The 18,140-nt window shown below is 39.2% G+C and overlaps 1 protein-coding gene across 1 annotated transcript in view; it reads left to right on the top strand.

Moving 5' to 3' along the window:
- The window catches only part of ST8SIA1 (ST8 alpha-N-acetyl-neuraminide alpha-2,8-sialyltransferase 1), a 152,232-nt gene extending 146,869 nt beyond the window's left edge, over positions 1 to 5,363 (top strand). The window contains exon 5 of the mRNA XM_029204628.1: positions 4,321 to 5,363. Coding sequence (XP_029060461.1) covers positions 4,321 to 4,807 — 487 coding nt within the window. The 3' untranslated portion in view covers positions 4,808 to 5,363. The remainder of the gene's footprint in view (positions 1 to 4,320) is intronic.
- The last annotated feature ends 12,777 nt before the right edge of the window (positions 5,364 to 18,140 follow it).

The following is an 18,140-nucleotide window of genomic DNA, read 5'->3' as shown; positions in this document are numbered from 1 at the left end:
ATCTTTTTCTCTCATAGAATCTGATTGATGGCTTTCTCAGCCTGCTGTGTAAACTGTCTTCCTGGAGATTTCCTTTACCAGAATCCATCTGTTGTTATATGTTCTAATTACTAATAGCTCTTTCTTATTACCTAAATTTTTTTTCATTTTATAGCATCTAAGTCTTAGTTCATGTGTGCAAATATTAATTAATCTTTAATATTTCTAAAAAAACTAATTATAGACTTTTAAGAGTTTTCTTCTGCCTCTTTAATGATCTTGTTTTTTTCTGAGTTCTTTCGTTCTTCCATTCTGTTCTCTGACTTTCGTGTTGGAGGCTTTCCTTCAATGTCTTCTGATCTTGACTATCTGTTTTTGTTTGGAGACTGGAAGCTCTGTGCAGGGGCTGGGCCTGTTGACAGGTGGGCTTCACTCTCAGTTGAACAGAAGGTGGCAAGGTGGCTTTCTCTTGGGTGACTCCCAAGTGTCATAATCTACAGGTCTCTCTCTTGGCCCTCCATTGGCCTGGCTGCCAACACTGTATGAATTGAAAAGAATCCCCAGTTCCCTGTGGGCTGGGCCAGGTATCATCTGGGCACACAGCCACTGTTCCTCCCTAGAGGCTGACACTACCTCTCCACTACACACAGTGATAATTGGCCAGTGCAGGATTTTAGGGTTCGACCCACCTGCATGTTCCTGCTGCCCTATAATCTGAACAATAACCTAGTTGATTGTTCCAAGACACCCACCTTCTCCAGTATCTCCTGCCTCAAGGAATAGGGCACAACTACCTTTTAGAGTAATGCTTGGCAACTTAGTTTATGTTCTGCTTTCCTTCTATAAGCTTTCTGCTTTCAGAAGTATTCCAGATGTGGGGATTGACTGAAGGTTTGCCTTCTTTTCTTTTTTTTAGGATAAAGGTAGATTTTTAAAAAAAACATCTTTTCTCTTATTTCTAGAGATTTGCTCTAGGAGGGGAGTGCTGGGCCCTTACCTTCCCTGATTCTATTCAGTTTGCACCTTGACTGGCAACCTGAAGCTGAACATTTTAATCTTTTATTAATCACAATTCCCTTTTATTGTCTGTATTTTTGTCCATTTTCATGTCAATATACCAATATATTTAGACTATAATGTTGTCAGTATTAACATTCTGTTTGTCATGTTGGCTGAAAATATTTTTTGGAGTCATTTCCTTTATTTCAGTTATGTTCTTTTTTGTTGTAATGAAATTTCACATCTTAACATAATCAACTTTGTCAATATTTTCCTTTGTAGAAGATATTTTGTAAATGATAAGTTCACAATTGTTTTTGTTAGTTTTTCTTGTTTTCTTTATGTAGACTTTAAATATTTATCTTACGTATCTTGAAATTTTAAAAAAATTTCTTGTCAAGTATGAATCTGTCCCCCCTCAAATTTTCAAACTGTTAACTAGTTATCTTGACGTTGTTTATTAACTAACTTAAAAAATTTCATCATTGTTTCTATTATCACATATTAAATTCATTTGTAAAATGTGCTATATTTCTGTACTTTGTGTTATATTTTTCTATTGTGTGCCCATATTCTTTATATATTAATCACTTCTATTTTTAATACTTTATTGACTGGTCAGTTTCATTTTTCTTCTTTTTCAATTATTATTTAATAGTTTTCCATTCATACAGTATACAACAATTCTGAGCTATTCTGAAGAATGAGGTAGATAAAAATAATAAAACATAATATATAAGCTGGTTTTTTAACCATGCCAATAAAATTAGGAGTACAGTAAATCCAAGATGTGTGTTCCTTTTCAAAGTTAAAACTCAAGGAAGGAAAACTACCTTCTTCAAGAATAATCAGTCAGCTTTAAGACAGGGAACATAAAATCAATTGCCGTGATTTTATTGGAGCTGTCTGTAATTCTCATTAGTATGTAGTCCACTACAAAAATAAGGAGAAGTTCCTTCAGCCAGAAGAGCCCTGTGGAATAGAAACCATTCTGCGCAGCAGTAAGGAGGGAATGGAAGCAAGAAAGGGAACAAGCGGAAGTATAGTAACTGTTCTAGGATGTTGATGGTGAAACGAGAGAACTAGAGGGTAGCTCTGGGAACACTCTAGGCATATGTTGAATTTTCTTTTATTAAGTTAGAGCCATGTTTAGAAGATAGAAGGGAATAATTCAGTAGAGATGGAGAGGTTGATTGTTTTAAAGAGGGGAGACCCACTAGGGAGTGTGAAACAGCCTGTTTCACAGAGGAGAAGACTCAGAGAGGAAGAAGGAGCAAGGACAAAATTAGAAGATGTAAAGAAAGAGATGCTGAGGGAAAGGTGCAGAGAGTTAGATAGCTTACATTGATGGTGTCGATCTTCTAAATAAGTATAGCCTCCGGACACGTGCATCAGAATCAGCAGGGAATGCTGGGTAAAAATTCAACTCCCTGTATCTCTCTCATCAGAATCTAGGAATCTGTGATACAGGTTATTCTAACTAAAGTTTGAGAACCATCGTTCAGATGAAGTAGGAAGTTATCTGCAGCGTGTATCTACACGATTGGGAGAGTGTTAGTGAGCAGCAAATGTGGGCGGGCAATGGAGAGAATAAAAGAATTATTAAGCAGAGCCTATTGAAGTTGGGAAGCAGGAGTTTGTGTTGGAGAGGCTAGCCCAGCTCCAGAGTATGGATCAGTGTCTTCCATGCCTTCTTTTAGGGTAAAGTTATTGCACCTAAAAACCCTGTTGTCACTTCTCTGTCAGAGCCCAGGGAAAATTGCTAAGGCAGGCTGCTGAATCGAGGACATGAAGAAAACTTGAGGAATTTCCCTTCCTTTGGGCTTAAGAAGAACATCTTTCTTGGCAGGCAGAGTTCATAACATTGAATGCGACATAAAATCCTGTGGATTTGTGTATTCAGAATTTCAGTTTCACATATTTCTGATGAGCCCTGCCAACCTGTCAGGCCAGACTTCCCTCTGCTGGTAGCGGCTCAATTCCATTCTCAAATGCTGCTTCTTCACCTGCACGTAACCCAAGACAGGTGACTTCCGTTTGTGAAAGAACAAGAAGTTACAAGGCACTCACTGTCTTTTTGTCCTTTTTCACTTGAGCTACATCAGCAACCTCTTAACTGGTCTCCAGACCACCAGCCTCTTCCTTCCCCAGATCACCAGAGTCACTTTTTTTGACACAGATTGACAACTAAACAAATGATGAAATATTTGTAATCCAGGTAGTAAGAGCTCTAAGTACTCACTTCTGTGAAGGTTCTCAGTCATCACAGAGTGCAGCCCAAACAAATGAGAGACACAAGGGTTTTTGCAACATACCTCATCTCCCATCACTGCCTCCACAATCCCTGTCTCGCTCGTTCCAGGGACACAGAATACTCATCATTGTTTCAGGACACTGCACCCTTGCCTATGACCAAAGTGTCCTTTATAGTTTAGCGGTGGTTCTTCCTGCTCTTCCCCTAAGGAGATGTATTTAAATGTCATGCCCTCTCTGTAGCTTTCTTGGAACCCACTCTGTCTCCCAAGGCAGAATTATTTTTTCATCTGTATTCCATAGTAATTTATACAAATATCGACGGTTGTACTTAGAACATTATATTGTGCTCACTTATATTTTTGTTTCACAATTGGACTGGAATTTCCTGAGATCAAAAATTGGGTCGTTAAAATTTTACTTCCCCAATGCCTGATGCATAGGATGTGTACCATTGATTTTAGCTGAATACATTTGAATCAGAGATCCTCTTTCTATGTAATCCAAACTGAAAGAACATAGGAAAGAGGAGTTCTTTGGAGCAAGCAATATGGGCAACTCTTAGTAGCATTTTATAATAGAGACAAGTCTTTCTTTTTCCATGTAATATTATAATATAGCATTCACTGATTAAGCTGAATACTTATAGAATTTCAATGGTAAGAAGTATCTTAGAAGTGATTCCTTTGATTTGCAGGTGAGAAAACCAGTCCTGTGCTTACGTCTACCACACAAGTAGCTTTTATCAAAAGCCTATCCAACAACCTTTGTGAATTCATGAGTATTAAATCATTTTTACATTCCAGGCAAGTAAATTCTAAAAGAGAACAAAAATGTACAATGCATTTTAGTTCAGAGGGCATCTCATTAAAGAATCTTAACTGGAGTTTAAGATGTTGCGGTGGGGAAAAGTCAGGCTACTTGATGAGAGAGAACTGGTAAGTTCAAGGTGGATTTTAAATACAAGAGAAGTGTATGATGATATGAGCTATCATATAAGTGAGCTATCAGGGCCATCAGAAGAACGGTAGAGTGGGTATTGATGAGTTTCTTTTCTCCAGGTTTAATTGAGCTTCTTCTTTTTGATAGGTTTCAGAACCTGCTATGGTCCAGAAAGACGTTTGTGGACCACATGAAAGTATATAACCACAGTTACATCTACATGCCTGCCTTTTCTATGAAGACGGGAACAGAGCCATCCCTCCGGGTTTATTACACACTGTCAGATGTTGGTGCCAATCAAACAGTGCTCTTTGCCAACCCCAACTTTCTGCGTAGCATTGGGAAGTTCTGGAAAAGTAGGGGAATTCATGCCAAGCGCCTGTCCACAGGACTCTTTCTGGTGAGCGCGGCCCTGGGCCTCTGTGAAGAGGTGGCCATCTATGGCTTCTGGCCCTTCTCTGTGAATATGCATGAACAACCCATCAGCCACCACTACTATGATAATGTCCTGCCCTTTTCTGGCTTCCATGCCATGCCGGAGGAATTTCTCCAACTCTGGTATCTTCATAAAATTGGTGCACTGAGAATGCAGTTAGACCCATGTGAGGACACCTCACTCCCACCCACTTCCTAGGGACTGTGGAAAAAGAAAGGACTGAGCCAGGGTATTTTTGTTAGGTTTTCTACGTGACTCCAATAGGGAATGGTCAGGTCGTTTCATGGATTTGCGTGGGCCACTTGGAAAAAACGACAACAAAAACTCAAGGGGAACTCTACTTTTACTGTTGGCTGGAAGGACAAAAAAAGAAGTGAAATGTCCTATGAAATCTTTTATAGCACATGGTGGATATGCAACTAGTAACATGCTGATGAAATGATGTTGGTAAAGCACATTTTCATGCTTCAAATAGAGATGATACAGTTCACAAATAAGACAAGACTCTTAATTGTTGAAGCTGAGGAATTAATCAAGGTATAGTAAATGAAATGCCAGGGTAAAAGTGTTAGTGATTATCAACATGAACTGGCTTAATTAAAAAAAACCTATCTTATTAAGACTAACATTAGAGCTATAGGTTTTAAAAAAATTGTTATTTATTTTTGCCTTATTTAAGGGCAGTGAGTAGGTGATGGGGTAGATTTTAAAAATCCCTTACTGGATAATATGGATCCAAAATGCTAGAGCTGATTATTGTGATTTGTTGAACCAAGTCTATGTTAACTAGAGTTCCCTTCCCTTCCATTTAAAAAATGTTAAGTAAGAATAACCTCCTCCCCTTTTGTCAGGTCTACTTAGACAATGTGAAGCATTGTTGAATTTAGTCTGGGTTGATTCATTGTCAGGATGAAGAGCCACTTTCCCTCCTCAGAATTTAGGGCATAAACTCAATTTTAGGTGTGCATTATGTAACCTGTTTGCATTATTATTATTTTAGTGCCAAAACCTGCAAATGTGAGTGCATTATTTATTTGCAAATTGGCAGAATTGTCTTCATAATTTAATGTTTGGAGATGAAGTAAAGCACAATGACATAAAGCTTAGTCTCTGGAAGATAGATTGGAAGGCATATCCTTTTCTATCTACCATGGTATGTTCCCTCCAAGATAAAGAATATGCATGCACACATAAAAGAATGCATATATTTGTGTACCCTCATACATAGTCTCTCACACACGCACTGTTAAACAAAGCTCATTCCTGTGTGATTATGAAAGCCGAACCCACATGACCTGGGATGGCAAAAATCTGTAACTGGTGTTGGAGAGCTACAAATGCATTATGTACTACCTACTACACCTTGATAGGAGAGAAGCCAGCTTACTGCATGCTGCTGTAATGCTCAAACCAGTATGAGATGCAAGCCTTACCCCCAAATCACTCCAAATGAGCAGAATTGGTTTAGTCAATGTGACTCTTCCCAGCATCTCATGAGTAAGTGCTGTGTTAAGCATGGTCATCAAGGCATGGTTCACACCAGTAAAGGGATGTGAATTAGTAGCTGTTTATTCACTTAGTAACAGGTAGGACTGCTTAGAAGGCTTGTTACCTCAACTTCGACACAACTGCACACAAACTCTGTTGACAGATTACAAGCAGTCAGATGTGTTTACAAATAAGAGAAAGGTAAAAGAAACCTCACATGGTCTTTGTGCTTTGGGATGCCTTAATCTAAAAGGAGACAGTAGAAATCACTAACTTTACTTTTAAGTGTCACCAAAATGTAGGTAAACTGTACCCAAAAGTTCTGCTTCATTTTTAATGGTAGAGACTTAGTATACAATATAGACTAAAACAGTTAAACAGGTGGCAGTTTTTGGTGGGTTAATTTAAAGAATACCAAGATAACAAAGCCCTTGGAAAAATTCTACATCATTGGAACAGCCAATTTCTAAAGATGATTGAATATTGAGGTTATTATAGAGATCAGCAGTTAAAAGACGGCTGGTTGACATAACACAGAGTCTGTTGATACTTAGAAAGTTAAGAATTTGAGAGTATTCATTCTCTGCAGATCTCATTTGCTCTTTTGATCCTATTTGGCAGCAAAAATGTAATGAGAATGTACTATGAGGGAGTTGCATTAAATATTCGCTGTGTGTACAACCCTGAATATATTTCCTCTTTTGAGCTACTGTTATTACTTAATAACTGCCTTAAAAAGGAATATATTTTTAGGTATATGTTTCATCAAAATATAAAAGGCCTAACAAAAACCGTACATAAGAGTTAATAAAATATGTATCACTCAGATTAGTGCTTTAATTATTAAAACTGTTCAGGTGTAACTAATGAGCTCCATAGAACCCATGTGTCACAGTTCCATTGGAGATGCCTTCTGGAAATTTTACATCTTATGATTCCTGGGCTAGGTTTATGCAATAGATTTGTACGGTGGTTAGTCTGTACATTTGGGGTTTCTGAAAGGCAAAACAGAAATGGCCCAAATCGATAAAGTGTAATTAGATCAGGGCTTCTTAATGGGGTGATTCCCCTCCCCCATCTGGTGACACTTGGCAATGTCTGGAGACTTTTTTTTTTTTAATATTTATTTATGGCTGTGTTGGGTCTTCGTTTCTGTGCGAGGGCTTTCTCTAGTTGCAGCAAGTGGGGGCCACTCTTCATCGCGGTGTGCGGGCCTCTCACTATCGCGGCCTCTCTTGTTGCGGAGAGCAGGCTCAGTAATTGTGGCTCACGGGCCTAGTTGCTCCGCGGCATGTGGGATCTTCCCAGACCAGGGCTCGAACCCGTGTCCCCTGCATTGGCAGGCAGATTCTCAACCACTGCGCCACCAGGGAAGCCCTGGAGACATTTTTGATTGTCATGATTTGGAGGGTGCTGCCAGCATCTAGTGGCTAGAGACCCGGGATCCTGCTAAACATCCTACAATGCACGGAGCAGCGCCCCCTGCCCCCCCAACAAAGAATTCCCCACTTGAAAATGCCAATAGTGCCAAGGTTGAGAAACCCTGGATTAGACCAAAGTGACATTTTGATTGTTCCATATTGTCTTCAGTTAAGGATACACATACATGCTCACATCATTCAAAGTAGGACTACAATTTAATGAGAATGTTTTCTTAGAGTAGGTTACAGTTTGGCATTATTTTATAGTGATAATCCTTAGGTGTGGCATACATATTCCCTTTTCTGTGGTTAGATAGATGTATCTAAACCTAGGAGTTTTGAGTGTCTGTGTGTGTGTACGTGTGTGTAGCATAAAGTTATATATACCCATCCTTATTGAAATATGTGTTTTCCTAAGTGAGGATCTTTCTAGAATTATCTTTCAGAGTACTCTGGCATACCCTATTACTCTTAAGAAGTTGAATTCTTTTTTATTTTTTTTCATCTTTATTGGAGTATAATTGCTTTACAATGTTGTGTTAGTTTCTGCTGTATAGCAAAATGAATCAGCTATACGTATACATATATCCCCATATCTCTTTGCTCTTGCGTCTCCCTCCCACCCTCCCTATCCGACCCCTCTAGGTGGTCACAAAGCACCGAGCTGATCTCCCTGTGCTATGCAGCTGCTTCCCACTAGCTATCTATTTTACATTTGGTAGTGTATATATGTCAGTGCTACTCTCTCACTTCGTCCCAGCTTCCCCTCCCAACCCCCTCCACGTCCTCAGGTCTGTTCTCTATGTCTGTGTCTTTATTCCTGCCCTGCCACTAGGTTCATCAGTACCATTTTTTTAGATTCCGTATATATGCATTAGCATACTGTATTTGTTTTTCTCTTTCTGACTTACTTCACTCTGTATGACAGACTCTGAGTCCATCCACCTCACTACAAATAACTCAGTTTCGTTCCTTTTCATGGCTGAGTAATATTCCATTGTATATATGTGCCACATCAAGAAGTTGAATTTAAACTCCCATTATTTTATTTTGTTTATTCGAAATTGAGACCTTCAGAATTGGACCTCTTTCTTTGTCAAATTTGGTTGATTACATTTTAATATTACTGACCTTTAAGATGCAGCTCAGAAGAGATTCAAGTTATGGCAGACACATTTAATACGAAAGTATTCCATCATTTTTTATGCATCTGCCAAGAGAAGGTGTCACCCTCTGACATCAGTGTAATTTTTAAATTGCTTTTTAGTGATGAAAATTAGGTTGCTCCATGGGGATAAAAGAGGGGTTGAAGAGACTGAAAATGAGTACCTGATGTGAATTTTTGTTTTTATTAGCTCCAACTGGAGAATTGCACTGATGTTAAGGATCATGAGTAAGGATGACCTCTGTTTGATTTTAATTAGACTTTGGTCAAATAAAGATGGCTAAAGGATTAAGTCATTCCATAACAAAAGTAATTTTTTATGAAATTTTGAAAGTATGAAAGATTTTTTATGAAATTTTGAAAGTATGAAAGATTTTTATATGGAAGAGGACACTGGACACATATGCTTTATATAGAGTATTTGACCAAGTTTATACAACATTGTGCAAACTGTAAGTAACACAGGAAGTTAAGGAGTGCTTCCTGGATTTTGTTTCTATAGAATTCACTTCTAGCTATTTTAACAAGGGCAAATGATCCAAAATGATCCAAAGTGACAGATGTTCAAACAGTACCCTGTGTTTGGCTTTGTGATGATTTATGCCCTTTTCTGGGGTAAAAACCTTGTTTAGGTTAAATATAACTTGTACCTGAAGCAATGGGCAACATGGCTTAAAAATCTACATGGCAAATAACTGGGAAAATCCTAGGACTCTGAATTTGCCAAAAGTATTCTGAGGTTAGTCAAAAGCTTTACAGGAATGTTACAGATAATTTCAAATAGAAATGATATCAGTAACATTTCTTCTTGTCGGCAACTATGGTAGGTTGTAATTTTATTATATACCACCTCCTATTTCTCTGTTTTGAAAATCAGCCACCTAGAGTTTTCATTTCTATGTTTAAAAACACCGACTTTGTGAAATTTTTAACTGATAAATCCTTGTTAGGAGGGACCTAAGAGGAAAAAAATATCACAGCCCACTGAAAACTTCAGGAAATTCTTACTGTGTTGTATAAAAACTTTCCCACCAGAACCAGGTAATAACTGCTCTCTGTCTGTAGAGTTTCAAAGATCAAGAGCTATAAGGACGTTTGTGGGAACTTGAGGATGAGCATGTAGAGGAATAAGTGTTGAGAACAATACTGTGCTTTTTTTTTTTTTTTTTTTTTTGCGGTACGTGGGCCTCTCACTGTTGTGGCCTCTCCCGTTGCGGACCACAGGCTCCGGACGCGCAGGCCCGGCAGCCATGGCTCACGGGCCCAGCCGCTCCGCGGCATGTGGGATCTTCCCGGACCGGGGCACGAACCCGTGTCCCCTGCATCGGCAGGCGGACTCTCAACCACTGCGCCACCAGGGAAGCCCCAATACTGTGCTTTTTATTTCTTCATCTTCCCAGTGTAGAGGTCTCCTCTGAGATGATCTGATTTTAGTGGGCACACAGCAGGGATGGAAGTGTGCAGACAACTCTGAGGCACCTGCAACATAGGTCAAGCCTCTTACAAAGTGAGCCGTAACAACAACTAAATACAAGTAGCAATTTTGACAACTTCAGTGAATTGAGTGCTGGGACAAGGAAGAGGCAAGTCGAAAGGAAGAACAACGCCACAGTCCCCATGCTTTCCGGATACAAAGGGTCAGAGAAGTCTCTGCCCTTGGCCTTGGCTTTCCAGCACTCTCTATCTCTGTCCACTACCAAGGAAGCTGGCCTGGCTCCGGGGTTGAGCTAGTAGCCTTGTGACTAGAGACTTGGTGTGGAAATTTGCTGAGATGCTTAAACTTGTGCTCTCTAAATTTGGGTGTCTTGTGAGAGAATTCTGGTCATCCCTGACCTGATTATGGCTTTGCTTTTTTTCTCTACTCTGATGCATTTTCTGAGTTCTTGAAGCTAGGAAGATAGCACATATCCTACTAGTTCTCTAGTAGCCTAGAGAAAGTTCTGTAGCCTCTTTGAAAACCCTGGAGACTCATCCAAAGGCATCCTGAAGCCTAGACTGTCTGTTTATAAAATCCTAAATGTGAAGCCACAGTGTTTAGGTTGAGCACCATAAAATTCCTATTCTGTAAGTGAAAGGAGATTTGTGTGAATCTGCAATTGCTATAAGCTTTTTCCTTCCTAGCATAAGAAAATGGATACTACTGGCTTTACCCCCAGCCTAGGCTTCTCTGAAGTTTTTACCTACATCCTAGGGGTGGGAGATTGAAATAAATACATGAATGGAAAGTTCATTCAAACATAACACAAAAATTCTGCTTGTCATTGCAATAAAGAAAAAATATATGCTTCTGTCTCCTTCTTCTAATTTTCTGGTGCCAGCATTTCTGATTTCTTCCATCTCTAACAAATAAGGAGTAAGTAACTTACTATAAATTGACTTACAATACCTGTGAGCATTTGTATGATAGCCAAAGCCCATAACTATAACTTTTTAAAGCACAAAAGAGGAATTATATTTTGGCTATGGTCACTAATTTACCTACCTCCTGTGTTTGTATTGATCTCTACATTGTGCTAAAATTCTTTCTGATTTGCTTTCCTGTTGAAGCTGTGGGATAGAATCAATGATACGAAGCTATCTGGGAGTTTTATAGAATAGTATCTAAATATATTGATCATGTCTCTTTCTGCTTCTATGTAATTAGATTTTCTCCAGTTATTTGTCATTTTAAAAGCTTATGTTTCACATGATACCAATAAACATCTAAGAGATGTGATTTTTATCCAGGGCAGAGAAAGTCAGGAGATAGATATGTCTGTTTTTCTCTACATAGTAAGAGAAATGGAAAATTATAATCTTAAAAAAAGAGGTTTAACCAAAATGAAAAAGATACAGATAAAAATCAGGGCTTTAATGGAGAGAGACCACTGGGAAGGATCTTAGTGTGAAGCAAAGAGAGAGCACAGAGGCTGCTGTCCTTGTGTCAGCCTCAAGAACCTTTTCAAAACATTTTAAAAGAAAGACATTGTCATGCGGTTGTTATGGCTAATGATGGAGAGACACTAGAGAAAGCAGCGTGAGACTGTGAGACGCTTAGGGAAGAAAGCAGAAGTGGCGCTTATTTACCTACTTGGACCCTCACGGCCTAAATGCTAGCCCCCTTTCTGCCTTCTCCAAGTTGGGCTTTCCTTGGTGTTTGAGCCTGAATATGCAAACACTCCCATTCTTACACCCCTCTTCCATCTCCACTTTGATGCGTTCTCCCAAAATAAGATTATTTAGATCTTTTGTCATGATGCAGCAGCGATATTAGGAGGTGTTACCTTGAACTTGACCCTTTGAAACACGATCACCCTATGCTATGCACAGTTAGCTTTCGTCCACTGCTTCCAAAATTATACCTCAGTAAAAGGCTTTTATATTCATGATTACTTAGGCAGACATAGATGCATTTTCTCCCCTGTGTTCTAGTGTAAACACACACACACACCCCTTGCATTAGTTATGCCCATTGAAAAGAAAAAGATGGCTGACCTGGTGGGGGGATGGCAGAGGGTGCCTTAACTTTTTCTGGCTTGGCTCCCACTTCCTTGTGTATTTCCTTCGTATACCCCATCACTCTAGAGGTGTAACCATGTTTGTTCCAAGTTGTATCTTTATCATCAGCAAGAACTCTTGTAAGTGTAGTGAATGTGACTATTTTATATAAATGCACAATAGTATATAGGCCTTGGAGACGTCTGATAACAGTATGTAAATATCCTTTGTTGAAGTAGTAGAACCTTCTCATAGGGAACGCCTTAGGTGTTAGCCACAGGGGGACACATAGACTAAAAATGTTTGTTTGTCCAGCAAATTCTAGCATTCGTGGAATCAAGGAAACAATTTTTTTTTTCTGTTTCTCATTCATTCTTTAGCACCAATCCTTTGGGCTTTCTTGTTGGTAGGTTACTAGAGACAACTCTTTCATAATATATAGGATTCACAATTTGTGATGATTGGTGGCCACTGGGGTACATCAAAGTCAGAGACACTAGAAGGAAGGGGGCGAGAACAGACAAGGAGAGCTCCACTGAAAACTTGCCTAAATTTTTAAAAGTCTGGAACATGATTAGAACTCCAGTTAACCATACAGCATAGTTAGTCTGAAAAGTTTCGAAAAAGAAAGTTTCTCTTTAACTCAATGATTGCACATTATATAGTATTCCACATGTATACAGGCTGTCTTTCAAGAGCAAATTTGCAGAGACTGGGGCTAAGAAAAAATAGAAAAATTCAAATATTCTTCCTCGTACAGTAGTCTAAAAGTCCATAGATGCAGTAATTCTGGAAAAGATGTTAGATTAGACCATAAAATTGAAATCACTTTTGAAGTGTACCTGGAATTACTTCTTCCTAATAAAACCAAACTCCACTGGCAGTAGGTGTGGGGAAAATCTGTGCTTTTCATTTCTTCTTTTTTTAGTTTCATAGAATATGTAGCAGGTAAGAAAGAACTTTAATTGGTACTTTTTATAATATGACTTGAGAAAAACAGTATCTCTGTTGGTTCTGCTGAGTTGTTCTTTCCACAGAATTTAAATGCAATGTCATAGGAGGAGGTTTGCTGTAAAAACATGTCTTTTTCTTTGCTGTGTTCATTGTAATTATGGCTGGTACTGGGAAGGTTCAGTAAGTCTCAATTTCTCTACCTCCCTTACTTGGAGAAATTTTGGAAATGTACCCTGTGAATAAAATGATTTTTTTTATAGCTTGTGAAGTCTTTTTATTTCCCAGAAGCGTGTGGGTAATTCTATTTCCTTTTCTTTTCTTCCTTTATTTTGTATTCATATCAGCTACACTGATTTTTTTTCTTCTGGGTGAAAACTCATACTACTTATAAAATTATTTTAGAAATACAGAAGTATAAATGCTATGAATAGGATATAGGGACATTATTCGTACTTCTTATGCAGGTGAAAGGCACTATCTACCGGGCAAAGTAAAGTAGAAAGAAAACTGAGCATTTATTTAACACGGTATATGTACATGAGCCTACTTTTTCCAGGGATAACATTTTTCCTTCACGCAATGAGTCAATATCGGTATGTTTGCCCTAGAGATACTTTAACAAATTTCTAACAGGATTCAAAATATTTAGGTTCAGTGACTTTGACAAGCCCAAGTGTGCCTTCTTGTCTGGATTATTTAGATAATTGCTTCAAACTCCCATTTACCTTGAACTCTCGTGGCCCCATTCTGCCACTTTCTCAAGAGGGAGAGATATCAGAAAAAGTCACCTTGGTCCATCCTTTACCATACATTTCTCCTCAGAAATTGGTCAAGGTGCTTTGTGCAGATCTCCTTATTAATTCTCTGAACTTCATTCTCACATAACAGCTTTTTTGGACTAAAGCTGTTTTAGGAAAGGACATTCTATTACCTAATGTTAAATCTTCATGAGGTTTAGCTGAATCATTTGGGGGAAAAGGGCACAGCTCCAGCATAAATGTGGGTTGCTCTAATCTATTCTCAGATCACATGAGGAAAATAGATCTCACTTGTTTTCACCAACTATCATTAAGTAAAGAAATCTAGATATTACTGAGTCCTGCTGTTCTACTTTATTTTGGTTTAAGCGTTCAAAAACAGATATTAAGAATCCAAAGGCGTTAATTACTCAAGAATTCCTAAACCTAAAAGAGGTGTAATTACAAGTCACAGTCTATATTTTTGTTTGAAAACTTATTATTTGAATATACAGTTAGATTCTTGATGGTATGAAGGACTAAAGATGTAGGATGATTGAATTGAATCTTGTGAAGTTTATTGTGAGTGATAAACTCAAGAACATAACAGTGTAAGTTTACTTGGCAGTCTCTCATACAAAATATGTTTCAGAGTAACCGCAGTCTTTTTTTTTTTTAACATCTTTATTGGAGTATAATTGCTTTGAAATGGTGTGTTAATTTCTGCTTTATAGCGAAGTGAATCAGTATATGTATACACACATCCCCATATCCCCTCCCTTTTGAGTCTCCCTCCCACCCTCCCTATCCCACCCCTCTAGGTGGTCACAAAGCACAGAGCTGATCTCCCTGTGCTATGCAGCTGCTTCCCACTAGCTACCTATTTTACATTTGGTAGTGTATATATGTCAGTGCCACTCTCTCACTTCATCCCAGCTTACCCTTCCCCCTCCCTGTGTCCTCAAGTCCATGCTCTCTGTCTGCGTCTTTATTCCTGTCCTGCCCCTAGGTTCTTCAGGACAATTTTTTTTTTTTTTTTAGATTCCATATATATGTGTTAGCATACAGTCTTTGTTTTTCTCTTTCTGACTTACTTCACTCTGTATGACAGACTCTAGGTCCATCCACCTCACTACAAATAGCTCAGTTTCGTTTCTTTTTATGGCTGAGTAATATTCCATTGTATATATGTGCCACATCTTCTTTATCCATTCATCTGTCGATGGACACTTAGGTTGCTTCCATGTCCTGGCTATTGTAAATAGAGCTGCAGTGAACATTGTGGTACATGACTCTTTTTGAATTATGGTTTTCTCAGGGTTTATGCCCAGTAGTGGGATTGCTGGGTCGTATGGTAGTTCTATTTTTATTTATATATATATTTTTTTTCGGTACGCGGGCCTCTCACTGTTGTGGCCTCTCCCGTTGCGGAGCACAGGCTCCAGACGCACAGGCTCAGCGGCCATGGCTCATGGGCCCAGCCGCTCCGCAGCATGTGGGATCTTCCCGGATCGGGGCACGAACCCGTGTCCCCTGCATTGGCAGGCGGGCTCTCAACCACTGCGCCACCAGGGAAGTCCGGTAGTTCTATTTTTATTTTTTTGAGGAGCCTCCATACTGTTCTCCATAGTGGCTGTATCAATTTACATTCCCACCAACAGTGCAAGAGGGTTCCCTTTTCTCCACACCCTCTCCAGCATTTATTGTTTGTAGATTTTTTGTTAATGGCCATTCTGACTGGTGTGAGGTGATACCTGATTGTAGTTTTGATTTGCATTTATCTACTGATTAGTGATGTTGAGCATACTTTCATGTGTTTGTTGGCAATCTGTATATCTTTATATTGGTCCATGCTATTACTGCTTGGGCACTCAGCAGTGGTGGAGGCCAGGTTATTGATTCCATGCATAACGTCCATACCTGCTAGCAAAACAACTCTGTGTAGAAGCCTATAGAGAAAGTAGTGGGGTAACTGATAAAAGAGATTAACTGGTATCTATTCAACTTACTGTTTTGCCTCGATCTCTTATAAAGGTTAAGACTGAGATAGGACAGTTAATGCCTTGAAAGGTCAAGAGTGGTTATCAGTGCTTTCCATCATGGAGATGCAGCAATTTGTTCTCACTGATATAGACACTTATTCTGGATTTGTCTTTCCTGTCCTCAATGCTTCTGCCATCACCACCATGACTTATGTACACCACCATCTACAGAAGGACTTATGTACCATATTGACATATACAACACACAACATCCTTTTGACCACGGACACATTTTACAGCAAAAGAAGTATAGAAAGGAGCTTTTGCCTATGGAATTAACAAGTATTGCTCTTTACCATATCATGGAGAACATTCATTCTCAATGGGAGTGATACTGCCTCCACAAAAGGCAAAAGGTTGTTTTAAGGGGCAAAAAAATCTTAGATATTATAATGATTAGGGGCAAAATTTTTTTAAATTTCCTTGGAATAAGGGTCGGGGGGATAATGAAAAAAGTTTGAGAAACACTAACCTAAAAGCAGTTGCCTTACAGAAAGCTGGCAGGGCCTAACAGAGATTCACTTTAAGGACCATCTGAGAGACAGTATCTTAGGAAGTTGTGGTACCGTCTTACACAGTAAGACGTTTTGGACAGTAACCAGTTTCTTTTATATTTAGATATTTGGATTGTATTTAGAATATTTGGATCTGGGGAACCAAGGAATGGAAGTAGAAGTGGCTGCCGCAAATTGTGATATGTAGTGCTTGTATTACTGTTTAATTCAAAATATTTTCTAATTCCCTTGTGATTCTTCTTTAACCCATGGGTTTTTAGAAGTGTATATTTTAATTTCCAAATATGTGTAGTGTTTACTAGTATCTTTTTGGTATCTCTTTCTGACTTAATTCTGTCATGATCAGAAAATATACTATGTATGATTTAAATTTTTTGAAATTTATTGAGCCTTGTTTTATGGCCCAGCTTCCATGAGCACAGTTGTTGGCAGGAGTGTGCTAAAAATGTTTACTAGGTCAAGTGTATCCTTACTGACAGTTTTTTCGGTTTGCTCTTTAAATTACAGAAAAAAAGAAACGTTAAAGTCTCCAAGTGTATGCCCATTCCTTTTTCAGTTCTGTGCATTTTAGCTTTACGTACTTTGCTATTCTCTTGTAAACTACATACACTGAGGAGTCGACTCCAGGTCAAACGACTGTCTGATCCTTCATGCCCTGACCACAGGTCATTCCAAGGCATTGCCCGGCAGGCCTCGTGGGGACAAAGCTGTCCCGGCCACACCAGGTTTGTACAGAGCTGATGCATTGATTTTCTGGAGTGAATTGCAGTCAGGGGCTCAGGACCTCCTGGGACAACCATTCTCAGATGCATGTCTGCATTCCTAGCCCAATACATACCCTCCTAATCAGGGGTCTGGGTTAAGGCACTTTTTTCCACTTTAACTCAGTGCCTTTCTGCTCCTAGCCCTTCTCTCTCTCCCTCCTCCTGGCCCATAGGGACATAAAGAGGCAGAAGCCTTTTGTTTAGGGCTCCTTGGTAGTGAGATGACTCCCCCATCTGCACTGCATCCATCTGACTCTCGTCCAGTGCCGTCCCATGAGGAAAAATGAAGCCCTTAGGAACGGGCACTTGTTTTTGCCTCTTGTTTGCGATGACACAATAAGTGAATAAGGGCTTGCTTGCTACTTTCAAGTTGGTTCATTGTCCTAATTGATCACCTCGGCAGCTGATTGCTTGAGAAATAGTTTTTAAGGCTGTTATATTTTCTTCATGAATTGACCCTTTATTACAGGTTTCCCCTGCTATCCAAAAGCAGAGCATTCTTACGAAACCTTTTGTAATCAGAAATGGCATGAAGTGAAGACGCAATTCCCCTAGGACACGTCTTGAAAACAGATGCACAAAATAAATTGAGATAAAGCTCAGATGCTCACAGACATAGTTCAAAGCTGTGGCAGCTTGATGCTGAGATGTTGAGTGTAGTTCCTGGAGAAGGATCTTGGAGGTGCCACTGTCAGTGCCCGGGGTGTGGGCAGCCTCTATAACAGTTCACTGCAAAACAAAAGGAAGCAGCTGCATGGCACAGGGAGATCAGCTGGGTACTTTGCGACCACCTAGACGGGTGGGATAAGGAGGGTGAGAGGGAGACACAAGAGGCAGGGGATATGGGGATATACGTATGCATGTAGCTGACTCACTTTGTTATACAGCAGAAACTAACACAACACTGTAAAGCAATTATACTCCAATAAAGATGTTTAAAAAAAAAAGACAAAAGCTGAATGTTATTT

This window comes from Monodon monoceros, unplaced genomic scaffold (assembly GCF_005190385.1).
Source record: "Monodon monoceros isolate NGI ecotype Baffin Bay Population unplaced genomic scaffold, NGI_Narwhal_1 Super_Scaffold_6, whole genome shotgun sequence".
Classification (NCBI taxonomy): Eukaryota; Metazoa; Chordata; class Mammalia; order Artiodactyla; family Monodontidae; genus Monodon; species Monodon monoceros.
The sequence above is the reverse complement of the archived record's forward strand: the minus strand, read 5'-3'. Positions and strand labels throughout refer to the sequence as shown.